This window comes from Maylandia zebra, linkage group LG4, assembly GCF_041146795.1.
Source record: "Maylandia zebra isolate NMK-2024a linkage group LG4, Mzebra_GT3a, whole genome shotgun sequence".
NCBI classification, from domain to species: domain Eukaryota; kingdom Metazoa; phylum Chordata; class Actinopteri; order Cichliformes; family Cichlidae; genus Maylandia; species Maylandia zebra.
Genome location: NC_135170.1, coordinates 36,816,824 through 36,839,313, shown reverse-complemented (window position 1 = coordinate 36,839,313; position 22,490 = coordinate 36,816,824). Strand labels below are relative to the sequence as shown.

At 45.8% G+C, this 22,490-nt stretch overlaps 1 protein-coding gene across 3 annotated transcripts in view; it reads left to right on the top strand.

Moving 5' to 3' along the window:
- samd14 (sterile alpha motif domain containing 14) overlaps positions 1-22,490 on the top strand; it is a 29,926-nt gene extending 7,436 nt beyond the window's left edge. Inside the window, exons 2-13 of one of the 3 annotated variants that reach the window (XM_014410326.2) lie at positions 5,214-5,450; positions 5,998-6,066; positions 9,138-9,190; positions 11,743-11,906; positions 12,151-12,267; positions 12,341-12,527; positions 12,641-12,740; positions 13,024-13,092; positions 13,176-13,332; positions 21,028-21,150; positions 21,234-21,380; positions 21,543-22,490. In XM_014410326.2, the coding sequence (XP_014265812.1) occupies positions 9,154-9,190; positions 11,743-11,906; positions 12,151-12,267; positions 12,341-12,527; positions 12,641-12,740; positions 13,024-13,092; positions 13,176-13,332; positions 21,028-21,150; positions 21,234-21,380; positions 21,543-21,698 (1,257 nt within the window). In that variant the 5' untranslated portion in view covers positions 5,214-5,450; positions 5,998-6,066; positions 9,138-9,153 and the 3' untranslated portion in view covers positions 21,699-22,490. Of the gene's footprint in view, positions 1-5,175; positions 5,451-5,997; positions 6,067-9,137; positions 9,191-11,742; positions 11,907-12,150; positions 12,268-12,340; positions 12,528-12,640; positions 12,741-13,023; positions 13,093-13,175; positions 13,333-21,027; positions 21,151-21,233; positions 21,381-21,542 lie in introns of those variants that run through there. The other 2 variants (XM_076883518.1, XM_014410325.2) reach the window with 2 other exon arrangements.

Sequence of the window (22,490 nt, the reverse complement as noted above, 5' to 3'; positions counted from 1 at the left end):
AAGATTAGGCTTCAAACTTTCCTTTTTGCTAAAGCATATAGTTAGGGCTGGACCAGGTGACCCTGAATCCTCCCTTAGTTATGCTGCAATAGACGTAGGCTGCCGGGGATTCCCATGATGCACTGGGTGTTTCTTCTTCACTCACTATGTGTTAACAGACCTCTCTGCATTGAATCATATCTGTTATTAACCTCCGTCTCTCTTCCACAGCATGTCTTTATCCTGTCTTACTTCTCTCACCCCAACCAATCACAGCAGATGGCCCCGCCCCTCCCTGAGCCTGGTTCTGCTGGAGGTTTCTTCCTGTTCAAAGGGAGTTTTTCCTTCCCACTGTCGCCAAAATGCTGCTCATAGGGGGTCATATGATTGTTGGGTTTTCTCTGTATCTACGAAGCGCCTTGAGGCGACTTTTGTTGTGATTTGGCGCTACATAAATAAAATTGAATTGAATTGAATTGAATTCAAATTACTTTATTTGAAGCACATGTGTGACTGCATGTATGTGGGATGTCTCACTGTCATTTATCAGGTGACAGAGGCCGTATCCCAATTCAGGGTCTGCAGCCGTAAAGGCTGCATTTTAAGGCTGATTACATCACAGCGATGCGACTAAGGCTAAAAGTAAGTACTGAATATTATGTCACTTATTTCTGTGCAAATGTTTATTAATAATGAGGAACATTAAAACATTACTGTTGGCCACATGTCGGCAAAGTTATTTGCCATTAGCGATGTTTGTACTTTCAGCGTTTACTTGGTTTTAAAGCCTTTAAAATATAATAATACAATAGTCGACCTTAATCTTACAGAGAATCTGATGATTTTGTGGATAATTAAAGTCAGTCATATATCCACAAACACAACAAGCTGAAAGTCAGTGATGCTGCTCGGTTTGCAGTCCTGAACATCACGGCACAAGCAGGATTCACTGCACTGTTAATGTGAGCTGTGTTATATTGCTGCCTCTGTTCGGTGGTGTCGAGCCAAACGCACTTTAACGTGTGTGTGAACGAGCTGACGGTTCACTCGTTAAGCTGAAAGAAAGATGCTTTAATCACAGCAGTCAAGTTGCTAAACTAATTACAGGTTTAAAACAATCAAAAGCACTCGATGTATATGGTATTAACAAAAACTTCCTAAAGGAACATATGGATTTGCTTGTACGTCCAACAGCTCATGTTTTGAATATGTCTTTCAAACACTCCATTGTTCCAACAGATTGTAAAATTGCTGCAGTTACGCCAATTTTCAAAGCAGGTGTGAAGACTGACATGGCTAATTATCGCCCCATAAGCATACTCCCGGTCGTATCTAAAATAGCTGAGAAGTGGGTGGTTAAACTCCTCACTGCTCACCTAGAAAACACCCAACCCTCATTATATCCATTGCAGTTTGGCTTTCGGGCACATCACTCCACAGATACTGCCCTGTGTATGTTAGTGGAGAACTTGAAGAGCCTGCTGGACAAGAGTCCCTGTATTGGAGCTGTATTTTTAGATCTGAAGAAGGCTTTCGACTCTGTAAACCATCAGATATTGTTGTCCAGATGGACTCAGTTTAATGTCTCCAGTCAGGCTCTTCAGTGGTTTGCCTCATATCTCTCACACAGGAAACAGTATGTGGTGTTGGGTGGGGTTAAATCTCCATATTTAGACTGTGATACAGGGGTTCCTCAAGGATCTGTTCATGGGCCCTTATTGTTCTCTCTTTTTATCAATAACTTACCTGAAGTCTGTCCAAATATATTTGCTCAAATGTATGCGGATGATGCAGTCATATATACGCAAGTGTCCAGCAGGTGGTATAAGATCTTACAGCTGCTTTACAACAACAACAACAACCTTTATTTATAGAGCACATTAAAAGCCTAGGCATACCAAAGTGCTTTACAGAAAAACAATAAAATAATACAGTTAAGAGCATTAATGCATAGCTGGCTGGAGGACTCATGCCCCAAAGGCCTGACAGCAGCAGGGGGATCGTCTGCCTCTTTAGCAGCAACCATGACATTCACGGCTGCACTCATTGTTTTAACACACAGAGCAAATAAACGAGCATGCTACACACCGACTACACAAGTGTCTGATAGAGCAGTCAGTGCAGAAGCATGACAGTGACCAAGGAAAGGAACAAGGACCCAGAGAGCTCTCTGATGGCTGTGGACTGAAACACTGTGGTTGCACTCGTACTGTGACATGTGAGTGTGGTACATTTACAAGCCGGTTCAGTTTCTATACGCATCAGTCATCAGATTTAAAGTTGTGCTGAGTTTGCAAAGCAAATATGCGACACAGACAATGCAGAGCTTCTTCCTGTTATGTTAGTAATGGTGGTAGCAGCACTTCGTATATATACAGACACTGAGGAGCATTAAACACTCCACATGAGCCAGTGTTAGTGTTTTTGTACATCAAAAGTGTCACGGCTGCAGCGACAGACGTGTGGAATTTCAATAAGGACACTTCTGTGATGTCAGTGAGCTTTACTGACGGAGGCTGACGAACAAACAATAGACGGTGATGGCACGAACAAAACTAAGCAAACTTAAACTGGGAAAAAGAGCCGACCTTAAAACTAGAAACATGAGGGAACAGAGAACTGAGGAAACATGACAAGTAGGGAGAACCGTACGGAGAACACACAGACGGACCAGCAACGAGAAAGCACACTCTATAAATACACAGCAGGAAACGAGGGAACAACACACACAGCTGAACCAAATGAGTATGACGAGACACCAACTACATGCACTGACATAAGACATGGCCCTTCAGAATAAAACAGGAAACATGATGTGGGTGTGGAGGAGAGGCACACTAGGGAGAGCACAGACATGACACGCTGAAGAAACATATCACAATAAAACATGAAGGAAACCACGACACAAGAAGTCACACCACAATATAAAACTGAGACACACAGGGAGACACGAAGGCAGAGACACAGAGGGTGGAGACACAGAGGCAGAGACACAGAGGGCGGAGACACAAAGGCAGAGACGCAGAGGGCGGAGACACAAAGGCAGAGACGCAGAGGGCGGGCAAAAATACTAAATAATCAAGGACCTAAACAGGGAATATAACTAAAGACTTAACCCAAAATACAGAAATATCAGAAGGAAACACAAAGTGCTGGAGGACCCAGAACCATGACAAAAATAATTAAAATAAATACAACAAAATAATGAAGAGTAATGAAACGGGGTTAGTTGTTGATTTTCTGTGAAATGTGAAGCAGTAAAAAGTCTAATAGGTTCAAAGACACACCTGAAGCTGAGGTGTGCCCGTGTCTGTTGGGAGGCAGGTGGGCTATCAGGTTGTCCTGCTGATGGATCTGATGACGAGCTGTTGGTTGATGAGTCTGAGATGAAGTCTCTGATCTCTATAAGGTAAACTGATGATGATGAGTGAGGGACGAGGAAGGACCGGTCACCTCGCTGGGGTGACCGGGGTGAAAAAAGAAAAGTTCCGATACATACATTTATGAAAATACAGTGATGATGTGTGAGAGTCTGAGACTGAAGGACAAACTAGTGCAGGAGTTCTTCTGCTTCACCTGTGAGGTGAAATGTAGCCACGCAGCATCATCACCACACAGGCTGGAGTGGGATGAAAAACCGGCCCGCGCATTCTGACTAGAGACCCGCCCACCAGGTATTATAGGAAAAGCCATAAAGCCTTTGAATGAAAACTATTTCTATTGTGACAGATGATACTATTATAATCTTATTATTATGTGACTACGATGACATGATGGCATACTGACAATGTTCAAATTCTTGAGAAATTCAGCACTTTTTAAAAAAAATCTCTTTACTTGGGTTTTTTGATACAAAACAACACAATAAGCAGTCTGAGACATGTAAAAGGAAAACTAACACAGTATGGTAAATAACTGGTCTATCACCCATTCACCCATTTGACCTGAGAAACCCAACCTGCCATTGGAGTGGGGCTGCTGCTCTCGCTATAGTTTCCCTCAGATCATCAGGTAAGTAATCCACTAGAGGGCGCTATATATCCAGAAAGATGTCATTACCATTCAGGTTTGCACTCAGTCTTTCCATTGGTAAAGATTTCTTTGTACCACTGAGTTATTGTTGGTGGTTTTTTATTGATCCAATTGAAAAAAATACATTTTCTTGCCAAGAAAAATAATTTACATAGTAGTTTATATTTGTTTTTATCTGGAAATTTGTTCAGAGTTGGCAGCCCCAATAAATACTGAGCTGGATCTTTTTGTATTCTGCTTTTAAATATATCCTTTAATTCTTCTGTTACACAGAGCCAGAATGCAAGGAGGTCCCCGCAGATTTACATTTAGTACATTGTGCTGACCTACTCGGATCAGTTTTATTCAGAAAAGTTCTAAACTGTCTGTGTAAAATTTTATATTGTGTTTCTTTAAATCTTTTATTAAGAAATAAAGAATGCTGAGATTGTATGCGCTCACTGCAGGCATGATCATCACAGTGACACTGGAGGCCTCCCTCCCAACAAGTTTCCTAATATCATGTTTGTTATGGCCTTGTAGTGTATTGTAAAACTGTCTTATGGTACTTTTATCTGCGTTTAAGTGTAAAAAGAAATTTGCCATGGGTCCTAGTTGCTTTGTACTGTGCAAAGTATCAAAACTTGAAGTAATTAAGTGACGGGTCTGTAAAAATGCATAAAAATCCATTTGTAGTATTCCTTATTTCTTTTGGACCTGCTCAAAAGACATACAAACATTCCCATTAAACCAATCAACAACCACACGTATTCCTGCACCAAGCCATCTCTGAAATACTGCACTTTTCATTGTGCGGATGCTTCTGATTGGAGCCTGAACTCTTTTGTAGTGTCATACAGTTAGGACTTTATCACCTGAGCTCATATCTGCTCTAAGATGTGTTTTTGTATTTTTATCATTTTAATCAGAAAATGTATTTTTCATATCTGCCCCAACAATGATGCTGTTAGTCTCTGATCGGTTTTCTGTAGATTAATAAAAGATTTTTCATCATCGTCTTGATTTTAAGGTTTTATTTGTCATTTTCCTGAGTTTCTTTCTTCCTTGATGATTTCATGAATCTGATTTCTGTTTTGATTTTTAGCTGAAGACATGACGTCATGTTCTTCTGCCTCTCCGCTCTGCCTGCTTTTGCGCATCCCTCTCTCTCTTTTCTCCTCCTCCTCCTCGGTGTGTCTCAGCTGTCCTTGCTCCTCTCTCAGATGGAGGCTGCAGTGTTGTGCTGAGTAGCGGTGAGCCAGCATCTCTGCCTGCAGCCGTCAGCAGACCTACGTTTCCTGAAACAGGACACTACAGCACCCACAATCCTCTGCCTGAGCCCAGACTGTTGTTGGGCAGGAGCGAAGCCCCGTGGAATCCTGGGAGTCGCAGTCCAGAGAGAGAGACAGAGAGAGAGGGTGACGTGCCATGACAACAGTCAGAGGGAGAGAGACGCAGAGGTGAGTTCATGTTTGTTCCTCTTGTTTACCTCTCCTCTTCCTCTCCTCCTGTCTTCATCACTGCTGTCCGTTTCTCAGCCTCCATCTCTGCATGTCTTCTCTCCTGTCACACCTCCACCCTCCACCTCCTCCTGACTCGGGCTGACGGTGCATTTTCCTGCCGGAGCTCCAGCCTGCAGACACCGAACAGAGCTTTGACATCTGTGTGTGTGTGTGTGTGTGTGTGTGTGTGTGTGTGTGTGTGTGTGTGTGTGTGTGTGTGTGTGTGTGTGTGTCTGCGTGCCTGTTCTTGTGTGTCTGTTCTTTTGTGTGTGTGTGTGTGTGTGTGTGTGTGTGTCTGTTCTTGTGTGTGTGTGTGTGTGTGTGTGTGTGTGTGTGTGTGTGTGTGTGTGTGTGCCTGTTCTTGTGTGCCTGTTCTTGTGTGTGTGTGTGTGTGTGTGTGTGTGTGTGTGTGTGTGTGTGTGTGTGTGTGTGTGTGTGTGTGTGGACGTTGGTCAGTAGGGCCCCACTTTGGTTTCAGTGGTCTTAGGATCTCTGCTTCCTGCAGATGATGTGGTTCTTCTGGCTTCATCGAGTGATGTCCTCCAGCTCTCAGTGAGGCAGTTTACAGCAAAAGGTGAGAAGCAGGTGGGGTGTGTGTTCAGGTGACATGGTTCATGGTTCACACCTACTGGCAGAACAAGCTGATAACCGGCCTCAGTACCAAATGCCCCACACCTGGATCCTGAAATGCCTAGAACTACTGTATACAAGAGAGCCTTCATCAGGAACCCAACAGCACAATTTACCATCAGGTGCGGGATCTACCAAGGAGATGCTCTGTCCCCACTGCTGTTCTGCATAGGCCTGAACCCCCTCAGTGAGATCACTGACAAGACTGGCTACGGATACCGACTACAGAGTGGAGCAGCTGTCAGTCACCTCCTGTACATGGATGCCATCAAGCTGTATGTGAACAGGACATGGATGAACTGATCCACACCACTGACATCGGAAAGTCAACTGGAGAAGTGTAGTCGGATGGTAACAAACAGAGGGAATGTAGTCAGAACTGATGGGATCGAACTACCAGAAGGCAACATTGCAGACATAGAGCACAGCTACAAGTACCTGGGGATCCCACAGGCAAATGGAAACCATGAAGACCCTGCTAGGAAAGTTGCAACCACCAAGTACCTGCAGAGGGTCAGGCAAGTCCTGAGGAGTCAGCTGAATGGTAAGAACAAGATCCGGGGTATCAACACCTACGCCCTGCCTGTGATCAGGTACCCTGCTGGGATAATAAGCTGGCCAAAGGAGGAGATAGAAGCCACTGACATCAATCCGAGGAAGCTCCTGACCATGCATGGAGGGTTTCACCCCAAGTCCAGCACCCTGAGGCTGTACGCTAAGCGGAAGGAAGATCAGAAAGATGACCCCAACCAACTGCGTGCTCAGTGAATACCTCAGGCAGCAGAAACCCAAGAAAGAGGAGAAACCATCATGGGACGACAGGCCCCTGCATGGTATGTACCACCGGCAGATAGAGGAGGTGGCTGACATGGGAGATGCCCCCAGGGTGGTGGAGAATGACCGAGCTAAGATCCTGTGGGACTTCCAGATACAGACGGACAAAATGGTGGTGGCTAACCAACCGGACGTAGTGGTGGTAGACAAACAGAAGAAGCCGGCCGTAGTGATCGATGTAGCGGTTCCCAATGACAGCAACAGGAAGAAGGAACACGAGAAGCTGGAGAAATACCAAGGGCTCAGAGAAGAGCTGGAGGAGATGTGGAGGGTGAAGATGACAGCGGTCCCAGTGGTAGTTGGAGCACTTGCTTCGTGTCCAGAACGTCATCAAACTTTGAAACATTCAGAGTAAAGAAAGATATTTAATATAACAGCAATGTTTCTGTGTCTCCCCCTGGGTTGGTCTGACCTCACCTGTCTCACTTCTTTTAATGCACAGCACTAGTTTAGCACACACTGACACACTCAGCTCATAACTGTATTTATGTAGAGCACATTAGTTTTCACGTTGAAGCCCATAAATGTGTCGGTCAGACCATAAAGCTGACCTCCTGCACCCATCACAGGTGTTCTTCAGCAGACAGACTGCTCCTTTAACTTATTTAACTTTTCACTAGCTGGGCCCACGTCCTCATTTTAGGATTGACAGCGTTTTAGTAGGTAAAGGTGAACGCTTGGACATGAACTGAGCTGCAGTTTGGGGAAGGCCTCGAAGGGGACTGGCGACGGCTCCCGAGCTGGCAGATCCCCATGTACTAAATATTTTGGCAAATACTCTTATCCTTAATGATAAGAAAACTGAAATTATGATTTTTGGTAGTAATGCCCTTCGTGCCAAACTTCGGGATGCCTTTGGTTTTCTCACTAGTTCTTTCTCTGACACTGTCAGGAATCTGGGTGTCTTATTTGACAGCTCATTTAAACTTGATAAACAAGTGTCTGCTGTTGTCAGATCCAGTTTTTACCAGCTTCGCCTTATTTCTAAGGCCAGGCACTATATCCCGTATAAAGACCTAGAAAAGCTCATCCACGCCTTTGTAACGTCAAGGCTAGATTACTGTAATTCACTTTATTGTGGTCTCCACTCTACCCTTTTACAGAGATTACAGACAGTTCAGAATGCTGCAGCACGCATTCTAACTAAAACCAAGAAGTTTGCCCACATTACTCCTGTCCTTGCTGATCTGCACTGGTTGCCTGTCAAATATCGTATTCAATTTAAAAATTTTGTTGTTTACTGTTAAAATTACCAATAACACTGCACCAAGCTATCTTAAGGAACTTTTAAACCCATATGCTCCTGCTAGGGCTTTAAGGTCATCCTCACAGTTACTGCTGGTTCAGCCCAGATCTCGACTGAAATCTAGAGGTGATCGATCGTTTGCTCTAGTTGCACCGGAGCTGTGGAACAATCTCCCGATTGGCATCCGGGCGTCTGATTCTATTCATTCTTTTAAATCACGGCTAAAAACATATCTTTTTAAACTTGCCTTTTCTACCAGTTAAATGCTGGCTTGTTTGCAGTGACCTATTGACCTATTGTATTAAATTCTCTGCTATCTTTCCATTATTGGTGTCTTTTATCATGGTGGTACAGTCTTACCTTGCTATAACCTATGTGCTGCAGTTTACTCTTATTGGTGGCTTTTATCTGTGAACATAATCCGTTACTTTTATGAATTTGATGTTAATGTGTGAACTGTTTTATTTTTTATTGTTTTATGTAAAGCACTTTGGTATGCCCAAGGCTTTTAAATGTGCTCTATAAATAAAGTTTGTTGTTGTTGTAGAAAAGAAGAAATTAAAGAATTGAGAACAAGGAGGGAGGGAGGGGCACGTAAACAAGAATGAACAGTTGCAGAACTGAGGGAACCTATAGGACACAGGTGTCGAACTCCAGGCCTCCAGGGCCGGTGTCCTGCAGGTTTTAGATGATTTAAATGGCTAAATTACCTCCTCAACATGTCTTGAAGTTCTCCAGAGGCCTGGTAATGAACTGATCACTTGATTCAGGTGTGTTGACCCAGGGTGATATCTAAAACCTACAGGACCCTTGAGGCCTGGAGTTTGACACCCCTGCTATAGGGCAACCGGAAGGAGCGTGTTTGGAGGCGTGGCCCTGCTCCTGAAATTCAGATACATAATCTCCAAAATGATTTGGTCTCTTCTTGTGCACAGATACTGCTGAGGAGCCATGTCTGCTGAACTCGACGATACCGACAGCGTGTTCGGTGAGTCTCTCTCACACACACCTGTGCACACACACACACACGTGCGCACACACACACACGTGTGCACGCATGTGCACACACACACATGCGTACACACACACACACACACACACACATGTGTGCACACACACACACGTGTGCACACACACACACACACACACATGCGTACACACACACACATACACGTGTGCACACACACACACACACACACACACACACACACACACACACACACACATACAGGAGTGGAGTGGTCCTTAAACAGACCTTTTTTCCCATTGCAAGTTTTTCCTCCTCCTGGAGGTTAAACTCCTCCACAGATGTTTCATAAGGCAGACAAATAAAAGTCACAGGAAATGAATCTGTTGGACTGTCAGCAAACATGCTGATGGACCCTGTTTGGATGGACCCTGGTTGGATGGACCCTGGTTGGATGGACCCTGTTTGGATGGGCCCTGGTTTGATGGACCTTGGTTCTGAATTCTGTTTCCTGTTTGATCAAAATCCGAGTTAAAGAATCAAACATGAAAGCGGCTGAAGGTTTCTTATTCTTTGTTCCCCCTTTTTCTAATATCATCTGACTCCCTCCTCACCCCCTCACCTTCCTCTAATATCATTTACTCTCTCCCCTGATCCCTCCCCCACCTCCATTCCTCCATCCTCTGCTCCATTAAATCTTTATTTTCTCCCTCTCTGTCACCTGGATTGAATGTTTCTGCACCAAATCCTCCATTTCCTCTCCTCCCCCTCCCCTCATCATCACTTTAACTCCTTCTCTCTCCCCCCTGGGAAATAAACTGCCGTCAGTTCAGTGTGGGGGAGGAGAGGCAGGAAGCCTGTATGATCATGTTAAGACGGACTGAAGACGTGCGATAACTGTCACCAGCATCACTGACAGAAAGCAGAGAAACCATGCTGATTATAAAACTGAAATTGTGCTGGCTTTAACCTTTTTAATCCAAATGTAAGGTAAACGTACCTTTTTTAAAAATCTACCAGATTTCACAAACAGCAGATCGAACACTGCAAACACAAAGATCACAGATCGCCACTCAGACTTTTACGTTGTGTCAGGTCACATGACCTCTGTCCTTCTTTTTTCTTCTGTTAGTCTTTGATATCAAACTTTTTATGTCCTCTTTTTTCCTTCAGCCACATCGACTGTTTCGGGGGAAACAACAGTAACTGCCTCGGTGCTGGTGCTGTGCAATACTGCAAATTTTGGTATTGATCTGATGCCAAGTAATTTAAGAGCAGTATTGGCGATAGCAATACTGATACCGATACTTTTTGCCAATTCAGGGAGCTTATGTAGGGGAGTGTCATGATTTATGAACCCCAGGACAACAGCGTTGTGTTTTAACCATCCACACTAATTAGTTAACAAAGTTTTCTTATGTATTGATACCGTTTGTTTGGAGACCTGGGATGTAAATGTGCCTGGGACTTTGCATCTGTTGTTTGAATGTGTTATAGGCTTAATTGACATGGTGATATTTTTCCATTTAAAAAACAAAGTTAACAAAATGTATTTAACACAGTTCAGTGGGATACAGTGAGGTTAGGTTAACTGGTGATTCTAAATTGCCCATAAGTGTGAATGATTGGCTGTCTCTCTGTGTTAGCCCTCCGAGAGTCTGGCAACCTGTCCAGGCTGTGCCCCGCCTCTCCCCCTACGACAGCTGGGATAGGCTCCAGCATGATGGTCAGTGTGTTGAATATTTGATGGACTCCTGATGGGGTGAGTGGGAGGAGGAAGAGGAGCTGATTATGTTGAACAAGCTTCAGCATCATCACAAAAACTGCAGCTTGAAATCTTCACTCACCATCAGTCCATCACCCACCCATGTACATCCATCCATCATCCATCCACCCATCATCTATTCATCATCCACCATTCATTACTGCATTTTCATGGTGAACACCTTCCACTGCTGTGAGTAAAGCTCTAGAAATCCACTTTGAAACCAGTGTAAACACAGTCAGAAGCTGCCTTAGAGTCTGTCTGTTTGTAGGGCTCCTTCAGGTTCACTCTGATCCACAGAGGTTTGTCTGAACATGAGTGGGAAACTTCAGACAGGAGCTCCTCACAGCAAGTTCAGTTGCTCTGATCTGGGTCCTGATGATGTCATTGGAACAGTCAATCACTGGGCGACCTCTCTCTACAGGTCGTCTTTTAGCCATAACACCTTTTTTTTAAGAAGGAAACCTGAATATTTATCCTGCACGGATCATTGGGGCGATCATGGCTCAAGAGTTGGGAGTTCGCCTTGTAATCGGAAGGTTGCCGGTTCGAGCCCCGGCTTGGACAGTCTCGGTCGTTGTGTCCTTGGGCAAGACACTTCACCCGTTGCCTACTGGTGGTGGTCAGAGGGGCCGGTGGCGCCAGTGTCCGGCAGCCTCGCCTCTGTCAGTGCGCCCCAGGGCAGCTGTGGCTACAATGTAGCTGCCATCACCAGTGTGTGGAACCATTCTGGATCAATAACAAGGTCAAAGTTCATTCAGTGCCTGCCTCACATTTACACTCGTGTGTGTGTGTGTGGGTGTTTCAGACTTGAACGAGGCGATCCCAGAGACAGAGCTGCTGGATAACAGCATCCAGAAAGGCCGCGCCCAGCTGTCTGTCAAAACACGGAGACAACGCCCGTCCAGGTCCCGTTACCGAGACAGCATTAGCTCAACGGAGGGCGACGACTGCCTCGACAGAAAGGTGGAGGTCAGTGAGATGCATCTAAATATTTTAGAGAATTAAATGACAAAGATGTTGAAACAATAACATTTTATGCACAATAACATTAGATGCACATCACAGCCAGTGATGTCATCAGCACTAAGAGGAACTTAAAATTATTAAGTTAGTTTTTAATTTTAAAGTATTTTGTTAAATTCCTGAGATCATTTCATTGTTAGATTATTCCGTTTCTGGTGTGTGATGAAATCTAGTGTGTCTATCATTCCAGGACAGTCCGTTGCACTCTGCCCGCTCGCCTCTCCACCTGGCGATGCGAGGGTCCTCCCCCTCCCCTGATTCGCTGCTGTCAGCTAGAAGCCCTGGATTCTCCTTCGACACGTCGCTGGTGAGTTCACCGAGCTCACATCAGGTTTTAAAAAGTAAAAGAAAACAAGTTTCATTGTCCTTTCGTTTTTCAGGTCCGTCGCTCGCCAGAGGACGGAGGCTTGTCATTGGCTGGTCCACCTCGGGGGCGGTACCATCAGCTGACCAACGCAACTTCTCAAGAGGCCCTGGTTACTCCCAGCAGCTCACCATCTAAATCCTGTCCCTCCTCCGACTGCTCACCTGTCTACATGAGGAGGAACAGAAGGCCCGACAGTGAAGGTGCACACCTGCAAACACCGGAAAACACACACATATAACAAACACTCGCTTCCTATGAGATCTGATTGACATATAATGTTGCACAGATGCTAACGAGTGTGTGTGTGTGTCAGTGTTGGTCTCTGATACAAGTCGTGACACGAGTCCAGCTGATCCCGGCAGTCCGACCGTCATCTTCGACAAGAAAACCAAAAGACGCTTCCTGGACCTGGGGTGAGATGCACACACATGTTGGTCTTTGTGAGGACCCAATCAGTTTACAGTAACCTGAAGGTAAAAACATCAAAAACAAGAAGATGATCCATTTACTGAACCATCCAGTCACAGCGGCCTTTCCCAGTCCTGATCAGCTCTGACTTCACTTTTCCAGGTGTTTTAAACTATATTTAATATTCGTGACTGATGAGGTCATTTATGTTGAATCCTTCATCCAAGGTCCCCGCAGTCAGCACAAATGTTTCTGCACCTTTGACTGTTGTCCCCGTGTCTTTCACAGGGTGACTCTGAGGCGTTCATACATCAGAGTGAGGAAAGATAAATCCAACAGGCTCTCTGTGGGCAGCAGGTGGCTCCACCACACACATCATTTAAGAGGACGAACATGTGTTTTTATGCGTTTCCTGTCCTGACGCTGTCCTCTGTCCTCAGAGAGCCGTCTGAGAGTCCGTCCCGTTCCTCCGGATCCTTCATCTCCTTCTCCTGGTTCACCGAAGGACGGGGGTCGATCTCCTCCTCCGGTACTCCGCCCTGCTCCCCCAAAATTCCACCGCTGAGCTCCCCGAGACCGCGCAAGTCTCACTCCCAGGTATGAGACAAACGCAGCGTTATGTACGGTGGTTCGAAAGTGCAAAACAAACCAACAAACAGAAACAGAGAAGGGGCTGGTAACATCAGGGAATAGTGTTAACAAAGGAAATTCATATGCAGTGGCGGTCCTAGCCTGTTTGGCGCCCTGGGCGAACACTCCCTCTGGTGCCCCCCCCCCCCCCCCCCCACACACACACACACACACACACACACACATATGAAGAGAGAGAGAAATGCATAGTGTGCAAACGGCTACTAAACAGACATAATTCGTCATACAATGAGAACAGGACAAATCAACAATTGACCCTGACTAATTAATATTATATTATTGTATATATTGTTTGGAGTTTAGTCTGTTACTATTTTTACCATTTCTTCTTGGAGCAACTGTAACCCACATAATTTCCTTATTGATTAAGAAAGTATTCTGATTCTTAATCTTTCAGGATGAGCTGCCATTATCCAATCACACATCTGCTTACCTGCATCTTTTTCTCGTTTCTCCTTGTAGGAGCCATAATTAAATGTATTGAATTTTAATGATCACTGGGTTTTCATTTGTTTGGTTGCTATGGTGATGTGTAACAGGAGTCACGTGGTTGCTAGCGGTGACACTAAGAGGGCGTTGTCAGTCTGTCTCTCACTGGTTTGATTTTGACAGAGAGGAGGGCGGGTAGCCGTAGTTTTTGTTGACCGCAGCACAATGAGTTTCCCCTTGTTGCGTTAGAGACTGTGATGTAGAGTTTGAATCGCGAGCCGATCACATGCTCTGTAAACTTTTCAAGCATTTTAATAAACAAGCAAGCAATTCCACCTCTGGCATTATTGCGTAAAGTTGACAGCGCGTCAGGCAAATAGGCGGGCTCCATCCCCGGCCTCCAGCGACTGTGGAAGTCGCTACACTCCTCCTCTTTTCTCTGTTTTTAAACTTTAAAAACAGGTTGTGTGTGAGACTTTAAATCAACAAAATATAAAATATAGATTTTAAATTGTTATTGATCCCTTTATTATAAATCTGTATCAGGATGTCTGGTGTTTTCGTGTTGTTGGTTTGTTTGTTGTTTTTATTTTGTTTTATTTTGCGAGTTGGTTATTAGATGCTGCTGCAGCCAGCCAGAGAATCCCCCGCCGCCCCGCCCTCTCCTCTCTGCGCCGCAAGCAGCAGGCGCACCTCGCAAACGGAGGGCGCCCTTACTCCCAGCAAATGGGCGATAGAAAACCGATCGGTGCCTGTACCATTCCCAGTATGCGCTGGCATGACACCGGGGCAGCATGAGTACGAGCAGGGTTTTTTTTGCCGATGCCCATGATGCTGCCCCCCACCACGATGCCGCCCTGGGCAACCGCCCGTGTCGCCCGTATCTAAAACCGCTACTGATCATATTTCTGGGTATGAACTCTACATTCAAGTTCAAGTTCAAGGTTCTTTATTTGTCACATGCATAGTTATACAAGTATAACACACAGTGAAATGTAGCCTGACACGCGCCTCGACATGTGCAAAATTTGGGGGGGAGGGGGGTAGAGGAAGAACATTATATATATATATATACAGACATATAGTATATACACTGGGTGAATGTGCAGTAGTAGCAGCAAGCAGGTGAATTCTGTACATTAATATGAATAGACATCTGACTATTTTACAGGATAGACAATATAAACATATTTAAAATTAAAGGAATTGAAATGTACATTGTGCCTTGGTTTAGTGTCTGGAAGAGTCCTGTCTCAGTCAGTTATAGATGATGTGAGAGGGCGGGTGTGTGTGTTTAGGGCACGGATGGCTTGGGGATAGAAGCTCCTCTTGAGTCTCTCTGTCCTTGCCCGGATGATGCTGAACCTTCTACCAGATTGCAGAAGTTGGAACAGTTTGTTGCCAGGATGGGACGGGTCCTTCAGTATCTGCTCTAGTCCAGCATCTCCTGGTGTAGGTGTCCTGAAGCGGGGGGAGAGCAATCCTGCAGCAGCGTTCTGCTGTACGGATCACTCTCTGGAGAGCTTTTTGGTCCTTCACACAGCTGTTCCCAAACCACGATGTCATGTTCTGTGTGAGGATGCTCTCCACAGCACCTGTATAGAAAATCCTGAGGATCTTTGGAGAGACCCTGAACTTCCTCAGTTGTCGTAGGTGATACAGGCGCTGCCTAGCCTTTTTGGTCTGGACCTGAATGTGGGCAGCCCATGTCAGGTCTGAGGAGATGTGGACACCAAGATACTTGAAGGACTGCACCCTCTCCACTGGAGCTCCATTGATGATGATGGGCTTGTAGTCTCTGTGCTGACCCCTTCTGAAGTCCACCACCAGCTCCTTGGTCTTGCTGACGTTCAGCTGGAGGTGGTTGTCCTGGCACCACGATGCCAGATTCTTCACTTCATCCATGTAGGCCGCCTCATCGTTGTTGGAGATGGCACCCAACACCACTGTGTCGTCAGCAAACTTCACAATGGTGTTGGAGCCATGGGTGGCCACACAGTCTGAAGTGTAGAGGGAGTAGAGCAGTGGCGAGAGGACACATCCCTGAGGTGCTCCTGTGTTGATGGTGATGCTGTTGGAGAAGCACCTGCCCACCCTCACCACCTGAGTTCTGCCAGTGAGGAAGTCCAACACCCATGCACACAGACGGCTGTTAAGTCCCAGATCCCTCAGCTTTGTGAACAGTCTGCAGGGCACTATTGTGTTAAACGCTGAACTGTAATCAACAAACAGCATTCGCACATAGTTACCCTGTTTCTTGTCCACGTGGCTGAGGGTGGTGTGTAGGACGTGGGCGATGGCATCCTCTGTGGATCTGTTGGATCTGTAGGCGAACTGCAGCGGATCTGTGGTGTCTGGGATGGAGGAGGAGATGATGTTCTTCAGCAGCCTCTCAAACATATTGTCACATTAAATAAAGATTTTGAACCCTTGAAGTTGGAAAGAATTGGGTCCAGTCATCCATGACAGAAAACTCTTCATGCTGCAACCATCAAAGTCTTTATAGACTTCCTGTTTCAGGGACTGGGATTCAGTTTACTCAAAACCAGGAGATGTTGTTCCAACCCTTTCCATAAAACGAAGGATTTCTTTGTTATCCATGAAAAGGCTCCTCAGAGCCACCGCTGTAAGTGACCTTTCTCTTTTTCAGATTTGTTTTCACTCATCATCAATGAACAATGCAAGCATGCATGCACAGAAGCCGGCTGAAATTCTGCTTTTTTCACTCGCTGGGTCCACGTCCTCATCTTAGGTTTGCCAGCGTTTTTAAAGGTGAATGGCTTAGACATGAAGTGAGCTGCAGTTTGGGAAGTCCTCAGAGGGGACTGGGGGCGGCTCCCGGGCCTGGCTGATCCCTGTATAGTAATGAGAAGTGACGAAGTAAAAAAGGGTGGGACAAGAAAATGAGAACGAACAGCTTGTAGCCTGTTTGGTCCCGCTCCGGAAATTCAGATACTTTATGTCCAATTAAGCTGCTTACAGGTTTATGTTAGAGCTTTTCTTTGATGTTAGAGGGTTTTAATTATAAACTCTGCAGATGAAGATGATGAGGAGGAGGCAAAGGATTTCAAACCTGCAGATAAACCAGTGGTTTCCTCAGCAGCTTTGGGCCTGATGTCAGAAGGACACAGGAGGATTTTCCAGCCTGTGAACTGTGAGAGGAGCAGCAACTGTCTGCAGGACAGTCACAATCTCACTGGGAATTCAACAGCGCTTGTCCTTTAATAAACACACTTTCACCAACCTTACAGCTGCTGTCTCATCATACATGAAGCAAGCAGTGTTCATACAACCCGTAAGGTCCATGTGTGAGCATGTTTCTCCCACGCTCTACAGAGGGCAGCGGTGCACACGGTGCACATCTCTAAACATGAACTTAGGCTCTCCTAAAGAGACGCCACACAATCAGGACTGTTTCAGAAAAAGAGTGAGGAGCAAGAACCTCCTGAAGCTGACCGAGGTCCTGTTTAGTTTGTCCAGAGTGAGAGCTGCCTCAGCTGCACACCTCGATCACACCTGACGGGTGGAAAACAGCATCGTGGCTCAGCCTGCTGCAGTCAGTCTGCAGTGCTGTTGGGTTGTAAAGTTGTTCATGCAGTCAGGTTAGGATTATCTGAGCCGAGGACAAGCTATCAACAATCAAAGAAATCTATCAGCGTCTGTTAGAGCAGCTGCGTCTTCACTCAGTTGCTGTTTGATTTGATGAGACTGAAGATAAAATAAAGCGACCTCAGCAGCGTTGTCTCTGGGCGTCGCCCTGAAACACAACGAGGGGCTCAGTTCTCTGCTGGCAGCAGGACAGGAGTCAGTCAGCTGTTTTAGTGGGTTATTCATTAAAAACACTTTCAGAGTGAAACATGTGAGCAGTCTCTGAGAGAGGACATGAACAACGTTCCCACAAAACGTCACAGCAGCACACGCGTGACATATTCCATCTGACTGTAGCTGTGTTAGCTGTGTACACAGTGTCAGGTTACAGAGTGAGTGTGTGTGTTAGTATTGATTTTACTCGTGTTGGCTGACAGACAGTCACATGATCACACAGCTGTGGTTGATGATAAATGTTCTGCAGCCTGGAGGAAGTTGTTCTTGATCCCTGTTTTCTCGTTAAGGCTCTCTCTGCTCACCATCACAGCTCAGAGGAAGGAGCTGCTAATGGCTCTGATAGGCTGTGTGTGTGTGTGTGTGTGTGTGTGTGTGTGTGTGTGTGTGTGTGTGTGTGTAACTTGATATCACCAATGATCAAAGACTGTTGATCAATGATCAATCACCAGTGGTGCTAGTTTAAGTCATTGTGCAGATGTTTATAAGGTTGGAAACCTGCAGTCAGCTGAGACTGAAGAAGTCACATGATGAAATGTTTCTCCGTCCAGAAGAACAGAATCAACTTTTGAGGATTTCCTTACCTGGATGATTAAGCATCCTATCTGCATGTCTTTGGAGTGTGGGTGGAGGCCGGAGTACCCGCAGACAACCCATGCAAACACTGGGAGAACATGCACCACAGCACTGTGTAAAAAAAAAAAAAAAAAATCCCTTAGTCATTCTTGATCACTGCTTTGTCCGTCTGTATCTGGAAGTCCCACAGGATCTTAGCTCATTCTCCACCACCCTCCCATTCGTCTCCCATTTTGACCTCCGGACTTCCAGGCCATACTCAGCACAGATGTTTCTGTACACCAGAGCTTCCCAAAGTGTGGGGCCCGCCCCCTAGGGGGATGCAGAGCCATTGCAGGGGGTGCGCGGTATGAAAAGGAAAAAATAAATAAATAAATGCTTGGACACTGCTAGCATAATGGACAGGTTTTTAATGGGGCTCCCACACAAACGCAAAGCAGGAGATGAAGCATCGCTGAACATGTTTCCAAACCAACTTCATTTTAAGCCAAAGAAAATATGGCGACGCAAATCTGTCCTTTGGTTTCACCTGCACAGGTGCCGAGGTAGGTCTCCCTGCAGGTTTCCCCTTCATCGGGAGCAGCGCTGGGCTGTTTAAATCACAGACAAACAGTCTCTCACAGCTGTTTATGTTTTTAAACCCATTTTGCACAGAGAGGCATTTTTTGAAAAATGTATTGACAGCAATGTTGAACATTATTACACAGGAAAAAACAACCACATGTAAAATAATGACACCGTGACGCCTCTGCCTTTGTAAATGGAGGGACAGTAACTGCGTGTATGTAAGCGTGTAAAACCTGCAGACAGTCAGATTAACAGTATTTTGTCTCTATCTTCCATTCTGCAATTCATCTCATGTAAACAATAACATGGCCACAGCGTGACGTGGAAAAAGGCGCATACCTTTGACGTTGCGTGACAAACTCTGTATTCCTTGACCACACGTAAACGCAATAAAGGAGTTTTAAAAATCTCCGTTTTCAGTGATTCGAAATGCCGTTTACGTGGACGAAACAGCTGCGTGTAGGTGCGGACGTAGCGTAAAAGAGTTAGTAGTTTATTTCCTTACTGCCTGTAATTTATTGCAGTTTACTTGTATTTGTTTAATTGTTTACTAAATGTTTGAGGTGTGAAATAAACCACAATGGGGCAAAATATGGGCGTGTGTGGTTGGAGGATGTGTTTGTGCCGGGGGGGTAAAACAAAGGGGGGCCTAGCAAAAAAAGGGAACCACTGCTGTACACTATGCCGACCACTTAGTCGTTTCTGGTCCAAACTCGTCTTCATTTCCTAAACTCAAACAAACACAGCGTCATCACTGGGAGTTAAAAACTGAGAGTTAACTTCCAGGCATCCATGAAAACCAGGATTAATGAAGTTTAACGGCATTAGGTTAGCAGGAAGTTAGCTCGCTAGTTTCCATCTAAAAATGATACACCCTTGTCTGAGTGAGACATTTCTGAAACAAATTCAAGCGTACAGCTCTGCTATCACTTCCAACACAAATGGAGACAGAAAAGTAAACAGCAGTGATGTTTGTAGGGTTACTGACGTTGGGCTAGCTGCTATATAATGATGTGCTACGTAATCGCTAGCGACACAGCTATGTTAGCATAGCATAAACAGATTCACACAGTGAAGCTGGAGGATGAACTTTTTTCCCCACAATAAAAGTTAACATGAGGGTTCCTGGTGCACTTACACAGCAGGAAAAGGATGCTGTAAATTTCAGTTGGGGAAACACCTGAAATAATGCATCCACAGTACACAATTCCTGATATCTATCTTCATGCACCCGTTCAAATGTTTCTTAGATTCGAGTGATTCTTTTCCATCCCGATCTGAGCTGCAGTCACATAGTAAGGTTTTAAAAACTGAGCTTTAAACTGCTGCAGATGAAGAGAGCTGACAAAATCAGAGAGGCCAACAACGTGACATTGTTCAAATTAAACAGACCAAAGCATTCAGTCACATTGGTGCCGTGTAGGACCTGGATGCAGGGTTTATATGTCATTGTTTAACAGCTGTGCCCTTGTGCTCAGAGCTTGTTCTTGTGCTGCCATGATTAGTGCCTCTGTGCTGTCCTTCAGTCCAGCTTAGTCCAGCCACTGGTAGGATTTCTGGATGTCAGCCACCTCCTCTATCTGCCGGTGGTACATACCATGCAAGGGCCTGTCCTTCTATGGTCAGTTGGAGCCATCTTCCTGATGTATTCGCGGATGTTTGTTGTCTCATCCCGGACTGTGGTGCTGACACTCACCAGTCCAGCGCCTCCTTCCTTCCCCTTGCATACAGCCTCAGGGCGCTGGACTTGGGGTGAAACCCTCCATGCATGCTCAGGAGCTTCCTGTTCTTGCATCAGCTCCTTTGGCCAGCTTAGTCGTCGTCGAGTTGAACTTCCTGCTCTTAAGCCTGATCATGCTGCTGTAATCTGCAAGCCGCTTTGTAACCCACCTTCCATGCTATGTCTGAGATAGTCAGAGTGGTGTCTGTGCGTGCTCTTCCTTTACATTTTCACACATGCTGAGGTCTGTGGTCAAATATAGCTGACTGCAGATGGACACAGTGCTGTGTTTCTGAGAGCTGAGAAACAGGACAGAAGGTGAGATAATCGCTCGCAATGCGAAGAGGGTGGGTCATACTGAGGGGAGCGATGGAGGCAACAACCACTCGATGAAGAACACCAAATATCTGAGGGGGACTGTTACCAAGGCAACCAACCACGTGACCAGCTGTCTGCTGGTGCTCGTAGCTGCGGTTGTAGTTTTAGTGAAATAATGCTGAAGTAACGTCTCTGTGTTCTCCCCACAGGAGTCGGCTCTCAGTGAGGAGTTCTCTCCTCCTCACACCTCCTCCTCCACCTCTCCTCCCATTGACTCCTCTTCTTCCAGGTCCTCCCATCCCTACCACACCCTGTCCCAGTCCTCCGATGAGGTAACACACTCGCCACCTCAAACACCAAAACGTTGTCATCTACTCACCTGTGGCTCACTGTGCTCCCTCCTCCTCTTCCTCAGCCCTGCGATGAACCCCACTCGTCCTGGACGACTCAGCAGGTGTGTCAGTGGCTCCGAGGACTCAACATGGAGCAGTACGTTCCGGAATTCAGTGCTAGAGACATCGACGGGCAGCAGCTGCTGCAGATGGACGGCAGCAAACTGAAGGTGAGGATGAGGAGGAAGAACAGGACTTCCTGAGAGACTCTGTCATAGCCGTAGTCTTAGATAAGGCTGACTGACACAGCTTGCAAAGGTTACACGTAAAGTCAATTACAATACTGAACTGTTTGGAGACCATAACTGGAGCTGTCCTCCCGTCCTCTGCAGGGTCTGGGCGTGCTCAGTTCGTCTGATCGCAGCGCGCTGAAGCGCCGCATCAAAGATGTTCAAAGTGCAGCAGAGAAGGAGAAAAAAGCTCTGGACAAGCTGGAGAAACAGAAGGAAAAGCAGCGCCGGAAGGACCAGGAGCAGCGCAGGAACTGAGCCCCGCCACCAGAGGGAGGCAGAGGACAGTGAGAGGAGAGCTGTGCGATGAAGAGAACAGGATTTCTGCCGCAGGGAAGGTTTGACATGACAAACAATTCCTGGAAAAGCTGCAATTCCATGATCATAAGACATCTCCAGGCCTGGAAAAGTTAAACTGAAGTTTACTGTTATGAGACCGTGAAATATGTCAGGCGATGATGGCACAGTGTTTCATTTGCCACAAAGTGGTTTTCATCTATTTTCCTCCATTTGATGTTTAAACTCATCATCTGTGATCGGCTGGCAGGAACGCTGACAGATCATTAACTCAGCAGGTTCCTACACGCAGCTGCTCTGATTCCCTCTGGTGATTCTTCTTCTGCAAGCCAAACATTATACAAGGTGTGCTTTTTCTCTGAAATGAGTGTCACAGCAGGTTTTCTGTTTTGTTTCTGGGCCGTGGAGTCTCAGCCCGAGGCGGCGTGTCGGTGCTGCTCTGTGAACAGTTTTTGTGGTTTCTCTGTTTGTTGTAATGACTTTAGCTCAAAGGTTCTGTGTTCAGGTGTGTGAGGTCTGACAGGTGTTTGGATATTTCCCACAATCCTCTCACAGCTTGTTTTCCACCTGGAATCTCTGACAGAAAAAAACATCGTCGAATCTTCGCTTTACACAGGTGGAAGCGTTTGTGTCAGAGAGGGTCAAACGTCCCGACGCTGGTCGAGTCAGATTCTTAACCTCTGGAGATATTTCTGACCTCTCACAGTCTCTGTTAAAATGTTTGTTTCAATAAATAAATCTGTGAAACTTTTA